We start from the raw sequence: 16889 nt of genomic DNA on the forward strand, positions 1-16889 counted from the left end.
CAACCAACTGAAGAACCAGTTTTTGAATTAGCTACGCAACAAACTGAACAACCATCTACTTTTTTCAGCTGATCAACAAACTGAAGAGCCATCAAGTACCTCTGTTGATCCGAATCCTTCTCCTCCTCCACAACTACAACATGAAGTCTTACATGAAGATGTTTCAGAAACGGTGATGCTTGAAACTGATACAACTGACAGATATTTGGTGATCTTTAATCAAGTAAACAGGGAGGAGATACCAGAAACCTCTAGAGCCATGTCTCCTGGTATTTCAATGGATACTGAATCCTTGTTTGAAGAAATCCAATCTGTTCAGAACAACCTCATCAGCATGATGAATGCCATTTCTAACATTCAGTCAACCCAGCTTGCGCATACCTTGAAGCTCAACTCTTCAAATGAGTTTACTACGGGAATATTACACCAAATCCAAGAGAATGTGACTACACTATTTCTCCAGACGGAAGACATTAAAAAGGACAGAGTGTCGACTGAAGCTCACTTCCAAACTCAAGCCTTAGTCGGAAGACGCTTTGACTTTATGGAAAAGACTATCACTAAAAAGGATAGATCTACTACAAGATATTGTGATGAATGCTGTGTCAGTAATCGTCTCGGATGTTCGTATATTATCCAAAAGGTTGATGCGTTTGACAAAAAGGGGGAAATAGGAGAAGAAAAAGATCGAAAAGGAGAAGACAAAAGAAAAAGGAAAAGATGAAGATCAACAAAAGTAATCAACTGATCTTCAGTTAGAGATTGAAGATTATGGCAGATTTTTGAATATTCTTCAAGATTATTTCTTTATTTCATTCTTTGTACGAATCTGTACATTGGGAGAATTATTTTATCTACAAAGAAATTCGATGATTATTTTTTGAGTTCAGTTGATCAGTTCTTATATTCCAAGTTTTGTCAAACACCAAAAAGGGGGAAATTGTTGGAAATTAAATTTCGGTCGTTTGACAAACTAAATGATTAATCGATTGAATTAACTGATCAAGGAACTGAACAAATACTCAAACTGACAATTTCCGTAACTGAAGATTAATGCGCAAAATAACAAAGGAAACTGAACCAGCTAAACTGAACTTACGTAGACAACTGACTGGTCAGTTGCTACAATCAGTTGTGAGCTTATCAGTTATTGCCTATCAGCTGATCATTCAGCTGTACACATCAAGAGAAGGACATTCAACCAACAACAGTACAAAAGCAAACTGCAACTAAGTGTGGGAACGCCGAATTACAAAAGCTGCAGTGTACGAATGTCAGAAAAATATTGACGTGGAAAACAACAGATATAAAGATTCAAATTACATTGATTATTACCGTTGAAGAGAAGCCTATAAATAGCAGAGAAGATCAGCTGAGAGATGTGACGAAAAACTAACGAAACACGATTGAACGATTCACTATTCTATCAACCTTGCTGTTACTCTGCTGAAATCATCACTCACACTTATCAGATATATTCGTAGTATTTTAGGCTACTTTTCGAGCTTACTAGCACAAATTATTTTTTTGTGAATTCAATCTTAAAAGAGATCAGTTGTAGTGAGTTCAGTTGAGTACTGTGAAACATATTGTATACTAAGTGTTTCAGTTTTGGAATTGTTAAGTCCAAACTGAAGTGGGTCTGTACAAGTGTTTGTTTCGATCAAAGTCTTTTACTGGATATCCTATCCTTGTGATAGAAGGGGTGACGTAGGAGTGATTGAAATCTCTGAACATCCATAAAATATCTTGTGTTCTTATTTTAGATTTTATTATATTTGTCAGTCAGTTTATTTCCGCATTTTATTGTTAACTGCTTGATATCGACTGACAAGATTCCAAGTTTCAGTTTGTAACAGAACTGACTCAACATTCGAAATGACTGTGAAAATCATGAGTGTTTATTCAACCACCCTTCTAAACACTCTTTACTAGTTAATTGATCCAATCATTTATTATCTCTCAACTATTGAATCTCAATCCTTCTAAAACACTTCATGGTTGAGTGTTTCTTTCTTGTCAAATCTCCCATGTATTATTTTCACTTTTGAACAATACATGATATAATTAAATAAATATTATTAAATATTAATTCGAGATGTTTCGAGAATATTTATTGGGAATCTGACCTAGTAGTAAAAACTACAAATTAATATTTAATTAATATATTATAAATTTACTAATTAAATAATTATGACATCATCATAATCCTATTCAGGTTAAAGTATCGTCGTTGTGATGAAAATACAAATCTCGTTATTATGATACCGAGTAAAATTTCGAAGATCAAATTTGTCATATATTTTTTTTCTGTTGTCTATTTTAGAACTCCTTTACTAAATTATTCCATTTCACTTTCCTCGCAAACTAACAGTCAAACTAACTTCCATAACTTATAAATATGAAATATACTTATACACACATTTATAAGCTATATGTGTGATATCTATCAAAATAAATCATCAATTTCAACTACTTGAATTTGATTATATCAATGAGAAAACATAATTTTATACTTTTGTGACCCTCTATGATTAAGTGATACATCTAGCTGTGTGTTCACAACTCATGTGATTCGAAACAACATTTTTTTCTTATACGGACTTGCTCTAATTAGCCTCATTCTGTGCATCAATCTTTTGATCACATGAATGTCAGAACTCAAGTTTGATGACACTCATCATATATATCATGGTCAAAGCGTCTAGTAGCATCACCTCGTGATCTCTTATGTATTATCGATAGTGCCTGTAAAAACCAATAAGCTATGGTTAACGTACAATATGGTTTCTTCAACACATAGATTCCGATCAAATCTGCAACCATTGGTATATCGAGAGTTTCATATGAATTAGATAACTATTTGATGTATCGTTGAGTAATCATAGTGATATCGTATGTGCAACTAAGAAAACACCTTTCCATAACACACATGTCTTACTCTTGCTAGAAATTCCTTATACTATTAACTCATCATATCACATATGATATCCATACCCATAGGTGAGCGACGAATTTCCGACTTCAAAGCATCGGCTCCTACGTATGTCAGAACTATACCCAACCCCGTCATGTTATGACCTCGTGGAGTTGGTAAATGAATCAAAATGCACTGCTAGTATGTAGACCATCTATGTTTCTCGGGTCAAAAGACTAATGGATAAAAACATAAAACATCATTTAAATAATGATATATTTTTTTTAAATTAGAGTCAATAAATCTCAAACCACAAGTTAATTTGTTGAACATTTACTCTACCAAATTGTTTTCTTTTTATGTTGAACGTTACATACATAAATAAAGGTGACATGATAAAAAAAAATTGAGAAGCTTGTTACTCATGAATTATCTTTGATAAATATTTTCTCTAACCAATAACATTTGTAGACTCATCCTGTCATCCATTTAAAAGTAACTTATGTTTAAGTTTATTAATCTCTTAACTATTATTATTTGGTAAGTTTGCTATTAATCTCTTGACTATTATAAGAATTCCATATAGATTTAATTTTATTACAGCATAGTAGAGAACAACTGGAGATAGATTTATAGTAGAGATTGATTATTACTGTTTTCAGTCAACACTCTTCCTTCTTCACTAGAACTACTCCCTTGAGTTCTCCACACACACACAAATGGCGGATGCAGCAGTAGAGTTCCTGCTCGAGAATCTGAAACAGCTGCTGCTCTATCACGCACATTTAATCCTCGACTCTAAAACCCAAGTCGAGAACCTCGAAAACGATCTCCGATTGTTCAAAGCCTTTCTCAAGGACTCAACCAAAAAGCGCAAGAAGGACGAAACTCTGCGCGAATTGGTGCGACAGATCAGAGATGTGGTGTACGAAGCGGAAGATGTAATCGATGCTTTCGTTACTCAGGCGGCGGAGATCAAGTCCAAGAGTTATTTTAAGAAAATCTTTTTTACTCCGGCGAAGCTTCTCACTGTTGCTAAGGACGTCGAGACCATCGGAGCAAAAGTTAAAAATATATATGGCAAGAACAAGATCGACTTTGCTTCTCTGAATATCGATGGTGGCGTCGCCGATGATAAGATTCCGGAGGAAAAGAAGGTAAAAACATCCATTATCCTTTGCACATAAATTCATATATCAAACTAGCTAGTTTCGATCTCGTCTTGTGTGGAGCGAATCGCTGACTTTATTTACTTTGGTGTGCCAGAAAGTTTTGAATCGATTACATTTATCATGTTCTAAGTCTACATTTCTGGAAAATTAGCTCCAATCTTTTTTATTTTAAAAAAAAAAACATTATTTCATATAACATGTCTTCGCCAATACACTTTATTTTGCAAACATTATATATATATAATATTAAATTAAATATATGATTTGACATCATTAATATATCAAATTTCCCATCACGTTACATAGTAAAATGAAATACCTTATTTTAAAGTTGGTTGGGTGAATGAAGATTGAGGCTCAAATCCATAGGAATCGGAAAAGGATCGAATAAAGATTAGCGCACGGGCTAGTCTCTAAGTATTGAAAGTTGGTTCTTTAAAGTGATATTACACACGTGTGGAGGTGGGTTGCAAATCCAAGGCTGTTTTGCTATTCCAACTGTTGCGAGCATGAATTGCGTAAAATGAATGCTGCGCACTAATTTGAAACTGCCAGTTAGTGCACCGAACCGGGCTTTGATCTTAGTTGGTTCCTTGTCTCTCTACCTGTTATACCTCCCAAGCGAAATTCATGTTCTTACGATACGACTGTGTCTGCTGCCTCGACTGGTTTATCAGTATTCTGTTTCGAATATAGACGTTGAAGTATGTTACATCGCTTCTGGGAAGGTGTACAATTGCATTTGAAGTATGATCCTATTACGCATCTAGATGGCAGCATTTTCTGTTTATGCATTTAGATGCTGTGGGGGTTTTATTTGGTTGTTTCTGAATTTTGCACAGGATCCCTCAGTCAGGCAAGAAAACATCGTGGGGTTGGAAGATGAGACAGATACTATAATCAAGTATTTGACTGAAGAATCTAAGCAGCTAGATGTCATCTCAATTATTGGTATGCCAGGCCTTGGCAAAACGACATTAGCAGGGAAGATCTTTCGCGACCAAAGAATCCAGTACGAATTCCCCACTCGTATATGGGTTTATGTCTCTCAAGAGTTCAGGAAAAGGGATGTGTTTCTCTCCATTCTTAGTAACTTTACAAGGATCACAGATGACATGTATGGCAAAAGTGATCAGGACATAACAAAGCTTCTTCGTGAGAACCTCGAGAGAGGAAAATATTTCATTGTTATGGATGATGTATGGACTGCTGCGGCATGGGAAGAGCTTCAGGATGCATTCCCAAAAGCCAATAACATGGGTAAAATCTTGATCACTAGTCGTAACGAGGAAGTTGCTTTCCAAGCTAACCGTGATCGAGAACCCCACAAGCTTCGTCTCCTAACATCTGAGGAAAGTTGGTTGCTGCTTCGATTAGAAGTATTTGGGAAGCCTGAGTGCCCTTCAGAATTGGAAGCGCTTGGAAAACTTATAGTTGAACAATGTGGCCGCCTCCCGCTGGCTATAGTTGTGATTGGAGGGACTCTCGTCAAAAAAGCTTCCTCCGGTGACACGGGCGCAAGAAAAAATGCTTGGAAAAAGGTGTCGGAAAGTGTGAGTACATATCTCAATGAAGATCAAGACAAACGTATGGAAAAGATTATTGCGTTGAGTTACGACAAATTGCCTTATTATTTAAGATCCTGCTTTCTGTATTTGGGGATGTTCCCTGAAGATTTTAAGATTCCTGTTCGGAAATTGACCCTTATGTGGATCGCAGAGGGATTCATACTACAAAAACCTGGGATAAGCCTAGAGGAAACTGCAGAAGACTATTTAGAAGATCTTATCGGTAGAAACCTGGTAATGGTAGAAGAAGTGAACCCCGATGGTAAAATTAAAACATGTCGCATTCATGACATGCTGCGTGAATTCTGCAAAAATGAAGCTGAAAATACAAAAGAAAACTTCTTTCAAGAAATGAAAAGGTCAAGTGGAGGAAATTTCGAGCCTTCAGTTTCTCATGTTGTAAACTTTCGCCGTCTTTGCATACATTCCAATGTCACAAGCTTTATCTCTAAAAAACCTTTCGGTCCGCGTATCCGCTCATTTTTGTGTTTCTCCAAAGAAGACATCACACTCCTTCCTGAAAACATATCTTGCATCCCTGCAGCATTCAAATTGCTCAGGGTTTTAGAAGGCAAGTCTTTCAAATTCACTAAATTTCCTAGTGACCTTACGAATCTTGTTCATTTGAGATACCTTGTTCTGTCGAGCAATTTCAAAATCCTTCCCGATTCTATTGCCAAGCTTTGGAACATTCAGACTCTAATAGTTGATACAACATCACGTACACTTGATATCAAAGCTGACATTTGGAAGATGATTCAATTGAGGCATGTAAAGATAAATGCATCAACCACTCTACTGAAGACGTCAAAAACTAAAGAAGGAGAGAAGCTTCAAACTCTGGGTACAATATCACACCAAAGTTGCACAGAAGATTTTTTTGACAGGGCCCGTGGCTTAAAAAGATTGGGTATTCGTGGTCGAATAGACGCACTTCTTGATGCCAAAGGTATGGAAAAGTTGGTCAATCTCGATAAATTGAAGTTAGTGAACGATGCATTTCCTCTTCCACCATCTGAAGGCCGATTACCCTCCCTCCCACAACCATACAAATTCCCACCGAAGTTGAGGAGCATCACATTATCCGCCACTTTTTTGGATTGGTCCCACATGCCAACGTTGGGGATGTTGGATACTCTTGAGGTACTCAAGTTGAAAGATAATGCCTTCGATGGGAGATACTGGGAGGCAGCTGAAGGGGGTTTTCGTCATCTCGAAATCCTACAGGTTGAACGAACAAATTTAGTTGTTTGGGTCGCTGCAGGGCATCATTTTCCAAGGCTTAGATGTCTTGTACTAAGGAACTGCGAGAAGCTTGAAGCAATTCCAGTTGGCCTAGCTGATAGCCTCCAGAAATTGGATTTGAAACGTGTCAGCAAATCGGCCTCAGAGTCTGCCAGAAGAATCGAGAAGGTCAAAGAATCCAAGCAGGGAACAGAAACTTCGAAAAGAAATCAATTCAAGCTCTACATTGCTCCTGGAGACGAATGATCTCCAATTTATTACTCTCAATTGTGCTTCCTAGACAGTAAGTAAAATTCTCATTTAACTTGTTTTTAATCATCTTCCCTGTCTAGTGTGATATTTGTATTCATGATAATGATGACAAATGCAGGCATGAGCACAAAGAAAATGCTAGAAGCACGGAGTCGTCGCATTATCCTCGTACTAATATCTTCTTGTTGTGTGTTGTTTTATGTCTTGCCATTGTAATAATTTCACCTTTTGGCCTGCATGTGTATCATGCACATTGTAAGACTCAAGGTCATTCGAAACTTCTGATTGTATCGTTCCAGTATAAACTGTTGTCAAGGGCATTCAATAATTGTGCTTCGAAGATCTCTCTGTCTCTATATAACTATTCTTTTGCAAGGTTCCGAATATTAAGCGATCAGTCATTAAATATATTTAATCTGAACCAGGAAATGGAACGTGCAACGCAGGTGAGAGCATTTACACATGAACGTAATTATTTTCTCATCATGTTCAGTCTCAGTTATTGTACTTTCTTGGACATAATTGATCCATACATTTTTTTATATATGTTTGGTGATTTTGTTGAATATTTTTATAATGTGGCTTTCATTATTGCAGTGATTTTTATTTATTTTTTTTTTTGGCTGTGACTTTTGGTTTTTGAGTCACAGAGATATTTTTGCAATGCTTCAATGAAAAGCAGGCTAAAATCAAATCGAAACAATTTTAACCATGAGATTTAGTATTAACTATAGACTATAGTAGAGCGGGCTAAATTTGTGAAAACAGATTTCATTCTTAAGACAAACTCGAACTTTTCGAATAAATAGAAACGACAATAATTTATTCTAAAATTCATAAGAATCACTTGTACTGCTTCGACTTGGAAAAATTCGCATGTTTTCACGGTTTTTTCTATTAAATTTTAACCACTTTACTTTTAGTTATGTATCGTTTTATTTGTGATTTGTCAGTTGGATCAATTTTATTTATATGCACATATAAGTGAATAAGGGTTCTTTATCAAGTTAAGCTCAAAATTAAAGTGATCAGTTAATGTTTTGACTATTAGACTTTACGTTAGAAAGCGTGATTACACATCTCGATGAATATCCGGATGGACATATGGAGAAGATCATCTCATTAAGTTACAACAAATTGCTTTATTACTTAAAACCATGTTTCCTTTATTTGGAATGTTCCCTGAATATTTTGAGATCCCTGTTAAAAGATTTACACTCATATGGATTGCTGAGGGATTCATACAAAAAAAAAAATAAACCTGCAGTAAGCCAGAGGAATATGCAGAAAAGTATTTAGAATATCTCATCAGTAGAAACCTAGTGATGATGGATAAAGTAGGCTTCGATGCCAAGATTAAAGCGTGTCGCATTCATGACATGCTGCGGGAATTTTGCAAAAATGAAGCTGGAAATACAGAGGAAAACTTCTTTCATGAAATGATAATTAATGTCAAGTGGAGGAACATTCGAGCCTTCTATTCCTGAGGTTGATAAGTTTCGTCGTCTTTGCATACATTCCAATGTTGTAAGCTTTACCTCTGCAAAACCTTTTGGTCCACGCGTCCGCTCATTTTTGTGTCTCTGGTACCTTGTTTTGTCAAGCAATTTCAAACTCCTCCCCGACACTATTTCCAAGCTTTGGAACATTCAAACTTTGATATTTGATACAACCTCACGTGCACTCGATATCAAAGCTGATACATTGAAGTTGATTCCATTGAGATATCTAAAGATAAATGGATCAACCAATCTATTGAAGACGTCAAAAGCTGAAGGAGGAGAAAAGCTTCAAACACTTGGTACAATATCAGCCCAAAGCTGCAAAGAAGATTTTTTTGATAGGGTCCGCGGCATAAAGAAACTGGGTATGATCGTGGTAAAATATTCACACTTCTTGAAGTCAAGTGTTTGGAAAAGTTAGGCAATCTTGATAAATTGAAGTTAGTGAATGAAACGTTTCGTCTTCCACCCTCTGAATGTCCATTAGCCCAGCTCCCACAACCTTACAAATTCCCTCTCAAGTTGAGGAGTCTCACAATATCCTCTGTTCTTCGGATTGGTCCCTGGGGATGCTGGATATAATTGAGGTACTCAAATGGAAAGATAATGCCTTTTTGGGAAGGAGCTGGGTGGCAGCTGATGGTGGTTTTCGTCATCTTCAAATCCTACAACAAATTTAGTTGTTTGGGTCGCTGCAGGGCATCATTTTCCAAGGCTTAGATGTCTTGTACTAAGGAACTGCGAGAGGCTTGAAGCAATTCCAGTTGGCCTAGCTTATTTGAAACGCGTCAGCAAATCCACATCATGTTCTGCGAGGAAGATTGAGGAAAAAAAATCGAAGCAAGGAGTTGAAGTTTCTAAATGAAATCAATTAAAGCTCAGCATTGCTCCTGGAGACGAATTTTTTCCAATTTATAAAGCTTGAATGTGCTGTTGAGGCACCGATTTCTCACACCCAAGAGACAGCGCGCAAAGTTTAAAATTTTTGTTCCGATATTCGAAACTTTCTTTGGTTGTCGTATGTTCAAAATCATTCATATGGTGTATGAATTTTTATACCTGTGCATATAGAAGGCTTGGACTCCAAACTATTCCGCATTTAAGTGGAGATAGCTCGTATCGTAACTACCTACGAATGGATCATTGACTTTGATCGTCTAATCAGGTCCACGATCGAAGAATACGTTACTCGCCTTGATCGAACTAGAAACCACAAACGATTTGTGCATTGAGACTATAGCCTTTGAATTTCCAAAATCCGAAGATAATGCAGTGACGGCGGTGTGGCAGCGGAAGAAAACCAAAGGCCGAAATTTTTTCACAAATTTTCTAGGTTTGGCCGAGAGCTTTTGTGGAGAGGAGGAAGTGTTTTGTTGTGTATTTTGTGTGCAATAGTTTCATTTTTTCATATGATCGCTGAACTAGAAACCACAAGGACTTCTAGTAGTCCTTGTTCCACTAGGACTCTATATTTCATTATATTAAAATTTTCATTAATATATATATAATGTATTTATCAACTTAATTTTGATAATACATGATATATTAATACCATATATACACATATTTTATATGAATAAAATGTATATATGTAATATATTTAAATATGTACTTTTAATACATGCATAAATATATTAATCAATTATTTAATTTATGTGATTAACTCATTGGTTAATTTAATTCTAAATTCCTATAGAACATTTATGAGAATTTATACATGTTAATAGTTGTGAGAACCCGAATTTCCAGCATTTCAGTAGCAATGCAAAATTTCCAGCGGAAGATAATATTTCAGAAGCTGATACTTTTCCAGCAGATTAGAATCCAGCAGCAGACTCCCAGCAGATTAGAATCCAGCAGCAGAAGAACGTTATTCCAGCAGACAGTACTGATTCAGCTTAGACTTCTAACTGAAGCAATTAACACGGAATAAAGGCTGTTAATGGCAGATTATGGTCATTAATTGGGAGGCTAACAGTCAGAATTTGGCCTATAAATAACACTCTCAAATATCACTTGAATTTTCGAGCTAAAGGAGTACTTATTTTCGAGCAGTAGAATCCAGTAGAAAGAGCAACCAGAATTCCAGTAGACTTCAACCGAAATTCTAGCAAATTACTGTAAGTGGACTTATATATAAATATCTTGAAATCCGTTTGATACTTCTGTTTTAAAGTTCAGTTTCTGTATGTTTGATTTCTGATATATGATTTTGAAGCACTGAAACTCCCTAGTGAACTAATGGTAGGAATATATATTCTGAACATTTCTGAATTCTGATTCTGATTATGGCCTCACCCCTTAGAGGAGAGAACATATAGGGGACTGATATCAGTTTAGCCATGAAATTCACTAACGTGCTCAGTGCTTACTAATTCTGATTTCTGTTCTGAATTATGCGATTTCTGAATTCTGATCTCTGTTCTGAATTAAGAGTTTTCTATATATTATTGTATTACTGTTTCTGTTGAAAACGATTTCGAAAACTGGGAGTTATTCCCGCCCCTGCTTACTGAGTGACAATCATATCACTCACCCACCAAACCCATCTCAGATAAGAACGAGGAAAGAAAATTAGATGAAGAAGAGCAGATCCAGTTCTGGGGCTGGTGAAGAATATTATTGTTCTTAGTTTATTTTTATGTTAATTCCGCAGTATCTGTTAAGACAGTGTTATGTCTGGTTTTACATTTCCGCTGTAAAACATCAGTATTCGAGTTGTAACAGACAATTGATTTATTTCGTATTATGAATAAAAGACTGGTTTCTGAATTCTGTACTCCGAGGCTGGTTGTTTTCGAATGTAAATTTGAGAGCAATGCCGGTGTCAACCAACCCCCGTCCCGGGGCGTGACATTGAAGTGGTATCAGAGCAAACCAGGTTGCATAATCTGGGGAGGTAGGAACTAGAAATAATAAGTTCTGATAGACTTCTGAAAATAAGTCCTGAAAGTTACTGAGACAGACTACTGAAAATAAGTTACAGTAATAGACTACTGAAAAATAAGCTACTGTAATAGACTACTGGAATGAGTAGGAAAAAAAATTTCAGTAGGCCAAAAATCAGTAGACCAGTAGACCGGAACCAGCAGGTAACAGAAAAACCAGTAGACCAAAAAAACAGTAGTATCAGACCAGTAGTCTGAAACCAGAACCAGTAGATGGAAACCAGTAGATCTGAATGCAGAAGACTGGGTCAGTAGACTCGGAATGCAGCAGACTGGTGCTAACAGTACTGGATAGCAGCAGACAATGCTGGAAAAGCAGCAGACTGATTGCAGAAGCATCAGAATTGCGGTAGATAGTGTATTCCAACAAGTGCATGCAGTAGACCTTGCAAATGACATGGAAGTTGAGTTGTTTTTCGCGCAAACTTCAAATGGACATAACTTTTGATCCAGGAGGAATTTTTACTATTAAGAGTAGGCGTTGGAAAGCTCTCGACGAGGAGAACCTAATCTAGAACCATTCAGTCGTTCAAGCACCGCCGACAAACCACAAAATCCTTCCTTAAGATAGTGATATTATCATTTCCGTAAAATTTTCCAACTTTTCGAAACTTTGAGAATTTTCATTTCCAAATGGCTTAGCATTTTTAGACCAAACTTGGTACCATTCATGTTCTTGATGTAAAGGATTTTTAGAAAAATTTTCACGCCATTCTGAGACCGAAAATTTTTTTGAGCCATTTTCTTCTACTAAATGTTATAGGCATACTGATTTTGTTCATTCCAGTAATTGTCTATAGTTCGACTTGTATTCTTGATATCGTTTCTGAACCTTCACTCTCATGTTTTGGATGTAGGATATGGCTGACCAGAGTAGCTACATTAAGAGCTTAGAGAGGAAGCTAGAAAAACTCAAGGAGAATAACTACTACCTAGAGCTGGACAAAGATGAGTTAGAGCATCGAGCAGAACATTTGAGGTGTGATGTTCAACGATATGCTCACTATCTGCATGAAGCAGAAGAGAGAAATAGGAAGACTCAAGAAGAGTTTGAAACCTCCAAAGAGACTGTCGCAGAATCCATCGAGTTACGTGATACATTAGTGGAGAATATCCAAATACTTAAGGATCAAAATCACCAACTCGTGCACCAGCATAATCAGTATAGTGAACAGACTGATGCTCAGATTCAAGAGCTGCAGGACACTGTTGAAGTTCTTAATGACCAGAATGCAGTTCTGCATGGTCATATTGAACACCTACAAGCAGTAATAGCCAACCAAGACGAACCTGAGGAGGATCCCGAAGAAGATGAAGAAATCGAAGAAGATCCTATGGATTTGGGATTAGGAGAAATGATAGATTAGAACATCAGTAGAAGTTTTCTTTGTAATAACACTTGTTCCATTTGCATTTTGTTTTTCATTTTCGAAGTACAGTTGTAATTGCACTTTTGTGGAAATCAATAAAAGTTATTTCTATCCATTGGTTTCATATTTAAATTTTGAGCAATTACTCTATCATCGTGCTTCCTGTGTGTAGTCCTTATTCTGCCAACAACCTTAGAGCTTTCATATTTGTAGGAAATGGACGGAAGACCAGTGAGAAACAATCGCAATCATAGATATGGAAACCGCAACAATAACCGCAACGATGAGGATGCACAACAGCAACAACCACCAGCAGTTGGCCTCAGTTATGTAGACTTGATGGCTATAGCCACAATCGTGGCAACAACGCTACAAGGGTTAGTGAACCCTAATGCTAATCAACCACCACCACCACCTCCCGCTCAGAATAGGGACTAAGCAGCACTATGAGGCTCTCCGAAGAGCAAGAGTCCCTAACTTCGATGGAAGCTCCGATCCAGAGGTCGGACAGAATTGGATGAAAGAGGTGGAAAATCATCTTCGACTACTTGAGGTTCCACAAGGGATCAGAGTAGATGTGATTACACCTTTTCTCGTGGATAAAGCTGCCAAATGGTGGGAAGGAGTCTCACCAGCTATGTTAGAGGCGGAACCTATCACTTGGCAAAGGTTCCGAGAGGCATTCCTGAGGCAGTACTTTCCAACAGCAGTTCGAGTGCAGAAGCTGTCAGAATTTGAAAGCTTGGTTCAAGAACCAAACATGACAGTGGTGGAGTATTCATCCAAGTTCCACTCATTGGGAACTTACTCCCCAACCATCATGGGAGACGAAGCCTTGAAGATGCATCGCTTCAAGAAGGGATTGAACAGCCGTATTCAATCTGCCCTTGCCGTTATCGAGCCCAATAGTTTTGATGAATTGATGGGAGCCGCCATCAGGGCTGAGAATGACATCAAGAGGCGTGAAGGCGAGAACAAACTCAAACGTCCTCAGCCAAGCCAGTACCAATCGGGCCAGCAATTCAAGAGGCCTAGGTTTTCAAGCAACCAATTTATCAGTGCTCCATCCAAAGAAACCACTTCTTCTCAATCAAACAAAGAAGGAGTCAAGTGCCAAACTTGCGGATTCACACACACTGGTGAATGTCGTAGGAATTCTGGAGCTTGTTTCCGTTGTGGAAAGATGGACCATCGCATTGCTCAATGTCCTCTTCCAGATCCAAGGAACGGACCAGCAGGAGGAACAACTCCAAACAAGCCTAAGGAGAACAAGCCAAATGCTCGAGTTTATGCTATCACTCAAGAGGAGGCCGACAACTCAAATGATGTCGTAGCTGGTACCATTCTAATCAATAATATACCTGCTTATGTGTTATTTGATTGTGGTGCTACGCATTCATTCATGTCTAAGAGATTTGCCAAGAAATTAGGAGCTAAGCCTGATAACTTAGAAGAACCATATAGAGTAGCAACTCCTGCTAATCGAATTTTAGAAACTCGCACTCTATATCGGAATATTGGTGTTCTCATAGAAGATCAGAATTTCAAGGAAAACCTGATTCAACTAAACATGGTGGAATTCGACGTAATTCTTGGAATGGATTGATTAGCCAAGAATCATGCTTTAGTAGACTGTCATGGAAAGACGGTAACCATTCAAGCTCCACACCAAGAGAAACTTTTATTTCATGGCAAGACCAAAGAACGAAAGACTCTTCTTTCTGCTTCTCAAACTTGGAAAGCCATGAAAAGTGGAGAAGAAGTTTACCTAGCTATGTTAAGCGAGGTAAAGAGAGAAACCACACTTACACTAGAAGAGATTCCGGTAGTACAAGAATTTCCGGATGTTTTTCCTGAAGAACTCCCTGGCGAACTTCCCGACCGCGAGGTGGAATTTGAAATTAATTTAGTGCCCAATGCTGCATCAATCTCAAAAGCACCATACCGAATGGCTCCGGCAGAGTTGAAAGAAATCAAAGAGCAACTTCAAGAATTGTTGGACAAGAAGCAAATCCGACCAAGCGCATCTCCGTGGGGAGCTCCTGTCTTATTTGTAAAGAAGAAAGACGGAAGCATGAGGATGTGTATTGATTACAGAGAGCTGAATAAGTTTACAATCAAAAACAAGTATCCGCTTCCAAGGATAGATGACTTGTTTCACCAACTCAAAGGAGTTTCAATCTTTTCCAAGCTCGCCTTAAAGTCAGGCTACCACCAATTGAAGGTCAAATCAGACGATATTCCGAAGACAGCCTTCAGAACAAGGTACGGACACTATGAGTTCACAGTGATGCCGTTCGGATTAACAAACGCTCCGGCAGTATTCATGGATCTCATGAATAGAGTGTTTAAATCGTTTCTTGACAAGTTTGTTGTGGTATTCATCGACGACATTCTAGTCTATTCGTCAAGTGAAGAAGACCATAAAGAACATCTTCGTCTCACCCTCCAGAAGCTGAGAGAAAAGGAACTATACGCCAAGTTCGAGAAATGCGAATTTTGGCTAGAAAGCGTCACATTCTTGGGACACATAATATCAGCAGCAGGAGTATCTGTGGACCCTAAGAAAGTAGAGGCAATCTTAGATTGGCCTAGACCAAAGAATGTGACAGAAATTCGAAGCTTCTTGGGATTAGCAGGCTATTATCGAAAATTTGTTGAAAGGATTCTCTTCAATAGCCATACCCCTCACCAAGCTCACACAGAAGAACTCTAAGTTTCAATGGAGTGAAAAATGTGAGCAAAGCTTCGAGACTTTGAAGAAGAAGCTTACATCCACGCCAGTGTTGGTATTGCCAACTAATGGCAAAGACTTTACCATCTACAGTGATGCATTTAAAGAAGGTTTAGGATGTGTACTCATGCAAGAGGGAAGGGTGATTGCATACGCATCAAGGCGGTTGAAGCCGTATGAACAAAATTACCCAACGCATGATCTCGAACTAGCTGCAGTGGTATTCGCACTAAAGATTTGGAGACATTATCTTTATGGAGCCAAATGTGAGATTTTCACCGATCACCAAAGTCTCAAATATTTGTTCACACAAAAGGAACTAAATATGAGACAAAGACGATGGATCGAACTCATGAAGGATTACGACTTGACAATAAGCTACCATTTAGGCAAAGGCAACAAAGTAGCAGATGCTTTAAGTCGAAAGAATATGAGTAAGGTGATCCTGACATCACTTTCAGCACAACCATGTTTTCGAGAGACAATCAAGATAAGTCAAGATAGATATTCCGCTTTGGTGAAACTAAAAGAGCAAGTTAAAGAAGGGAAATCACCAGATTTCGAGACGGATAACAAAGGAATCTTTTGGATGAAAGGACGATTGTGCGTACCAGACATCGATAACCTTCGACAATAAGTAATGTCTGAGGCACATAAGTTGAAATTTTCAATCCATCCTGGCAGTACCAAGATGTACAGAGATTTGAAGAAAAATTTTTGGAGGAGTGGAATGAAGAAAGACGTGGCAATATTTGTTTCCAAGTGTCACGTGTGCCAGCAAGTCAAGGCAGAGCACCAAAGACCTGGAGGACTTTTGCAACCTCTAGAAATTCTAGAATGGAAATGGGAATATATCTCCATGGACTTTGTTGTCGGGTTACCAAAGTCTAGACAAAGTCATGACGGCATCTGGGTAATCGTAGATAGACTCACAAAATCTGCACATTTCTTACCAGTCCGCATGAATTATAATTTGGACAAGCTAGCCACATTGTACATGAATGAGATCGTACGATTGCATGGAGTTCCAGCTAGCATACTGTCAGACAGAGATCCAAGGTTTACATCCCGCTTTTGGAAGAGCTTTCAACAAGCTATGGGGACCAAAATTACTCTTAGCACGGCCTATCATCCTCAGACCGATGGCCAAACAGAGAGGACAATTCAAACTCTAGAAGATA

At 37.9% G+C, this 16889-nt stretch overlaps 1 protein-coding gene and 1 pseudogene across 1 annotated transcript; both read left to right on the forward strand.

The window, feature by feature from the left end:
- The first annotated feature begins 3539 nt into the window (after positions 1–3539).
- LOC142530306 (putative late blight resistance protein homolog R1A-10) lies at positions 3540–7498 on the forward strand. The gene is made up of 3 exons (XM_075636077.1): positions 3540–4074; positions 4932–7185; positions 7273–7498. Exons 1-2 carry the CDS (start codon positions 3637–3639, stop codon positions 7146–7148), a joined length of 2655 nt encoding a protein of 884 aa, XP_075492192.1. The 5' UTR covers positions 3540–3636; the 3' UTR covers positions 7149–7185; positions 7273–7498.
- Positions 7499–8258: 760 nt separating this feature from the next.
- On the forward strand, positions 8259–9521 carry LOC142531732 (putative late blight resistance protein homolog R1B-8; annotated as a pseudogene).
- The last annotated feature ends 7368 nt before the right edge of the window (positions 9522–16889 follow it).

This window comes from Primulina tabacum, chromosome 17 (assembly GCF_025594145.1).
Source record: "Primulina tabacum isolate GXHZ01 chromosome 17, ASM2559414v2, whole genome shotgun sequence".
NCBI lineage: Eukaryota > Viridiplantae > Streptophyta > Magnoliopsida > Lamiales > Gesneriaceae > Primulina > Primulina tabacum.

Bases quoted from the DNA above. Each gene is read 5' to 3' on its own strand.
- LOC142530306 (XM_075636077.1), top strand. From the start codon at position 3,637: ATGGCGGATGCAGCAGTAGAGTTCCTGCTCGAGAATCTGAAACAGCTG. The intron at 4,075-4,931 runs GTAAAAACATCC...AATTTTGCACAG, and splicing joins AGATTCCGGAGGAAAAGAAG to GATCCCTCAGTCAGGCAAGA.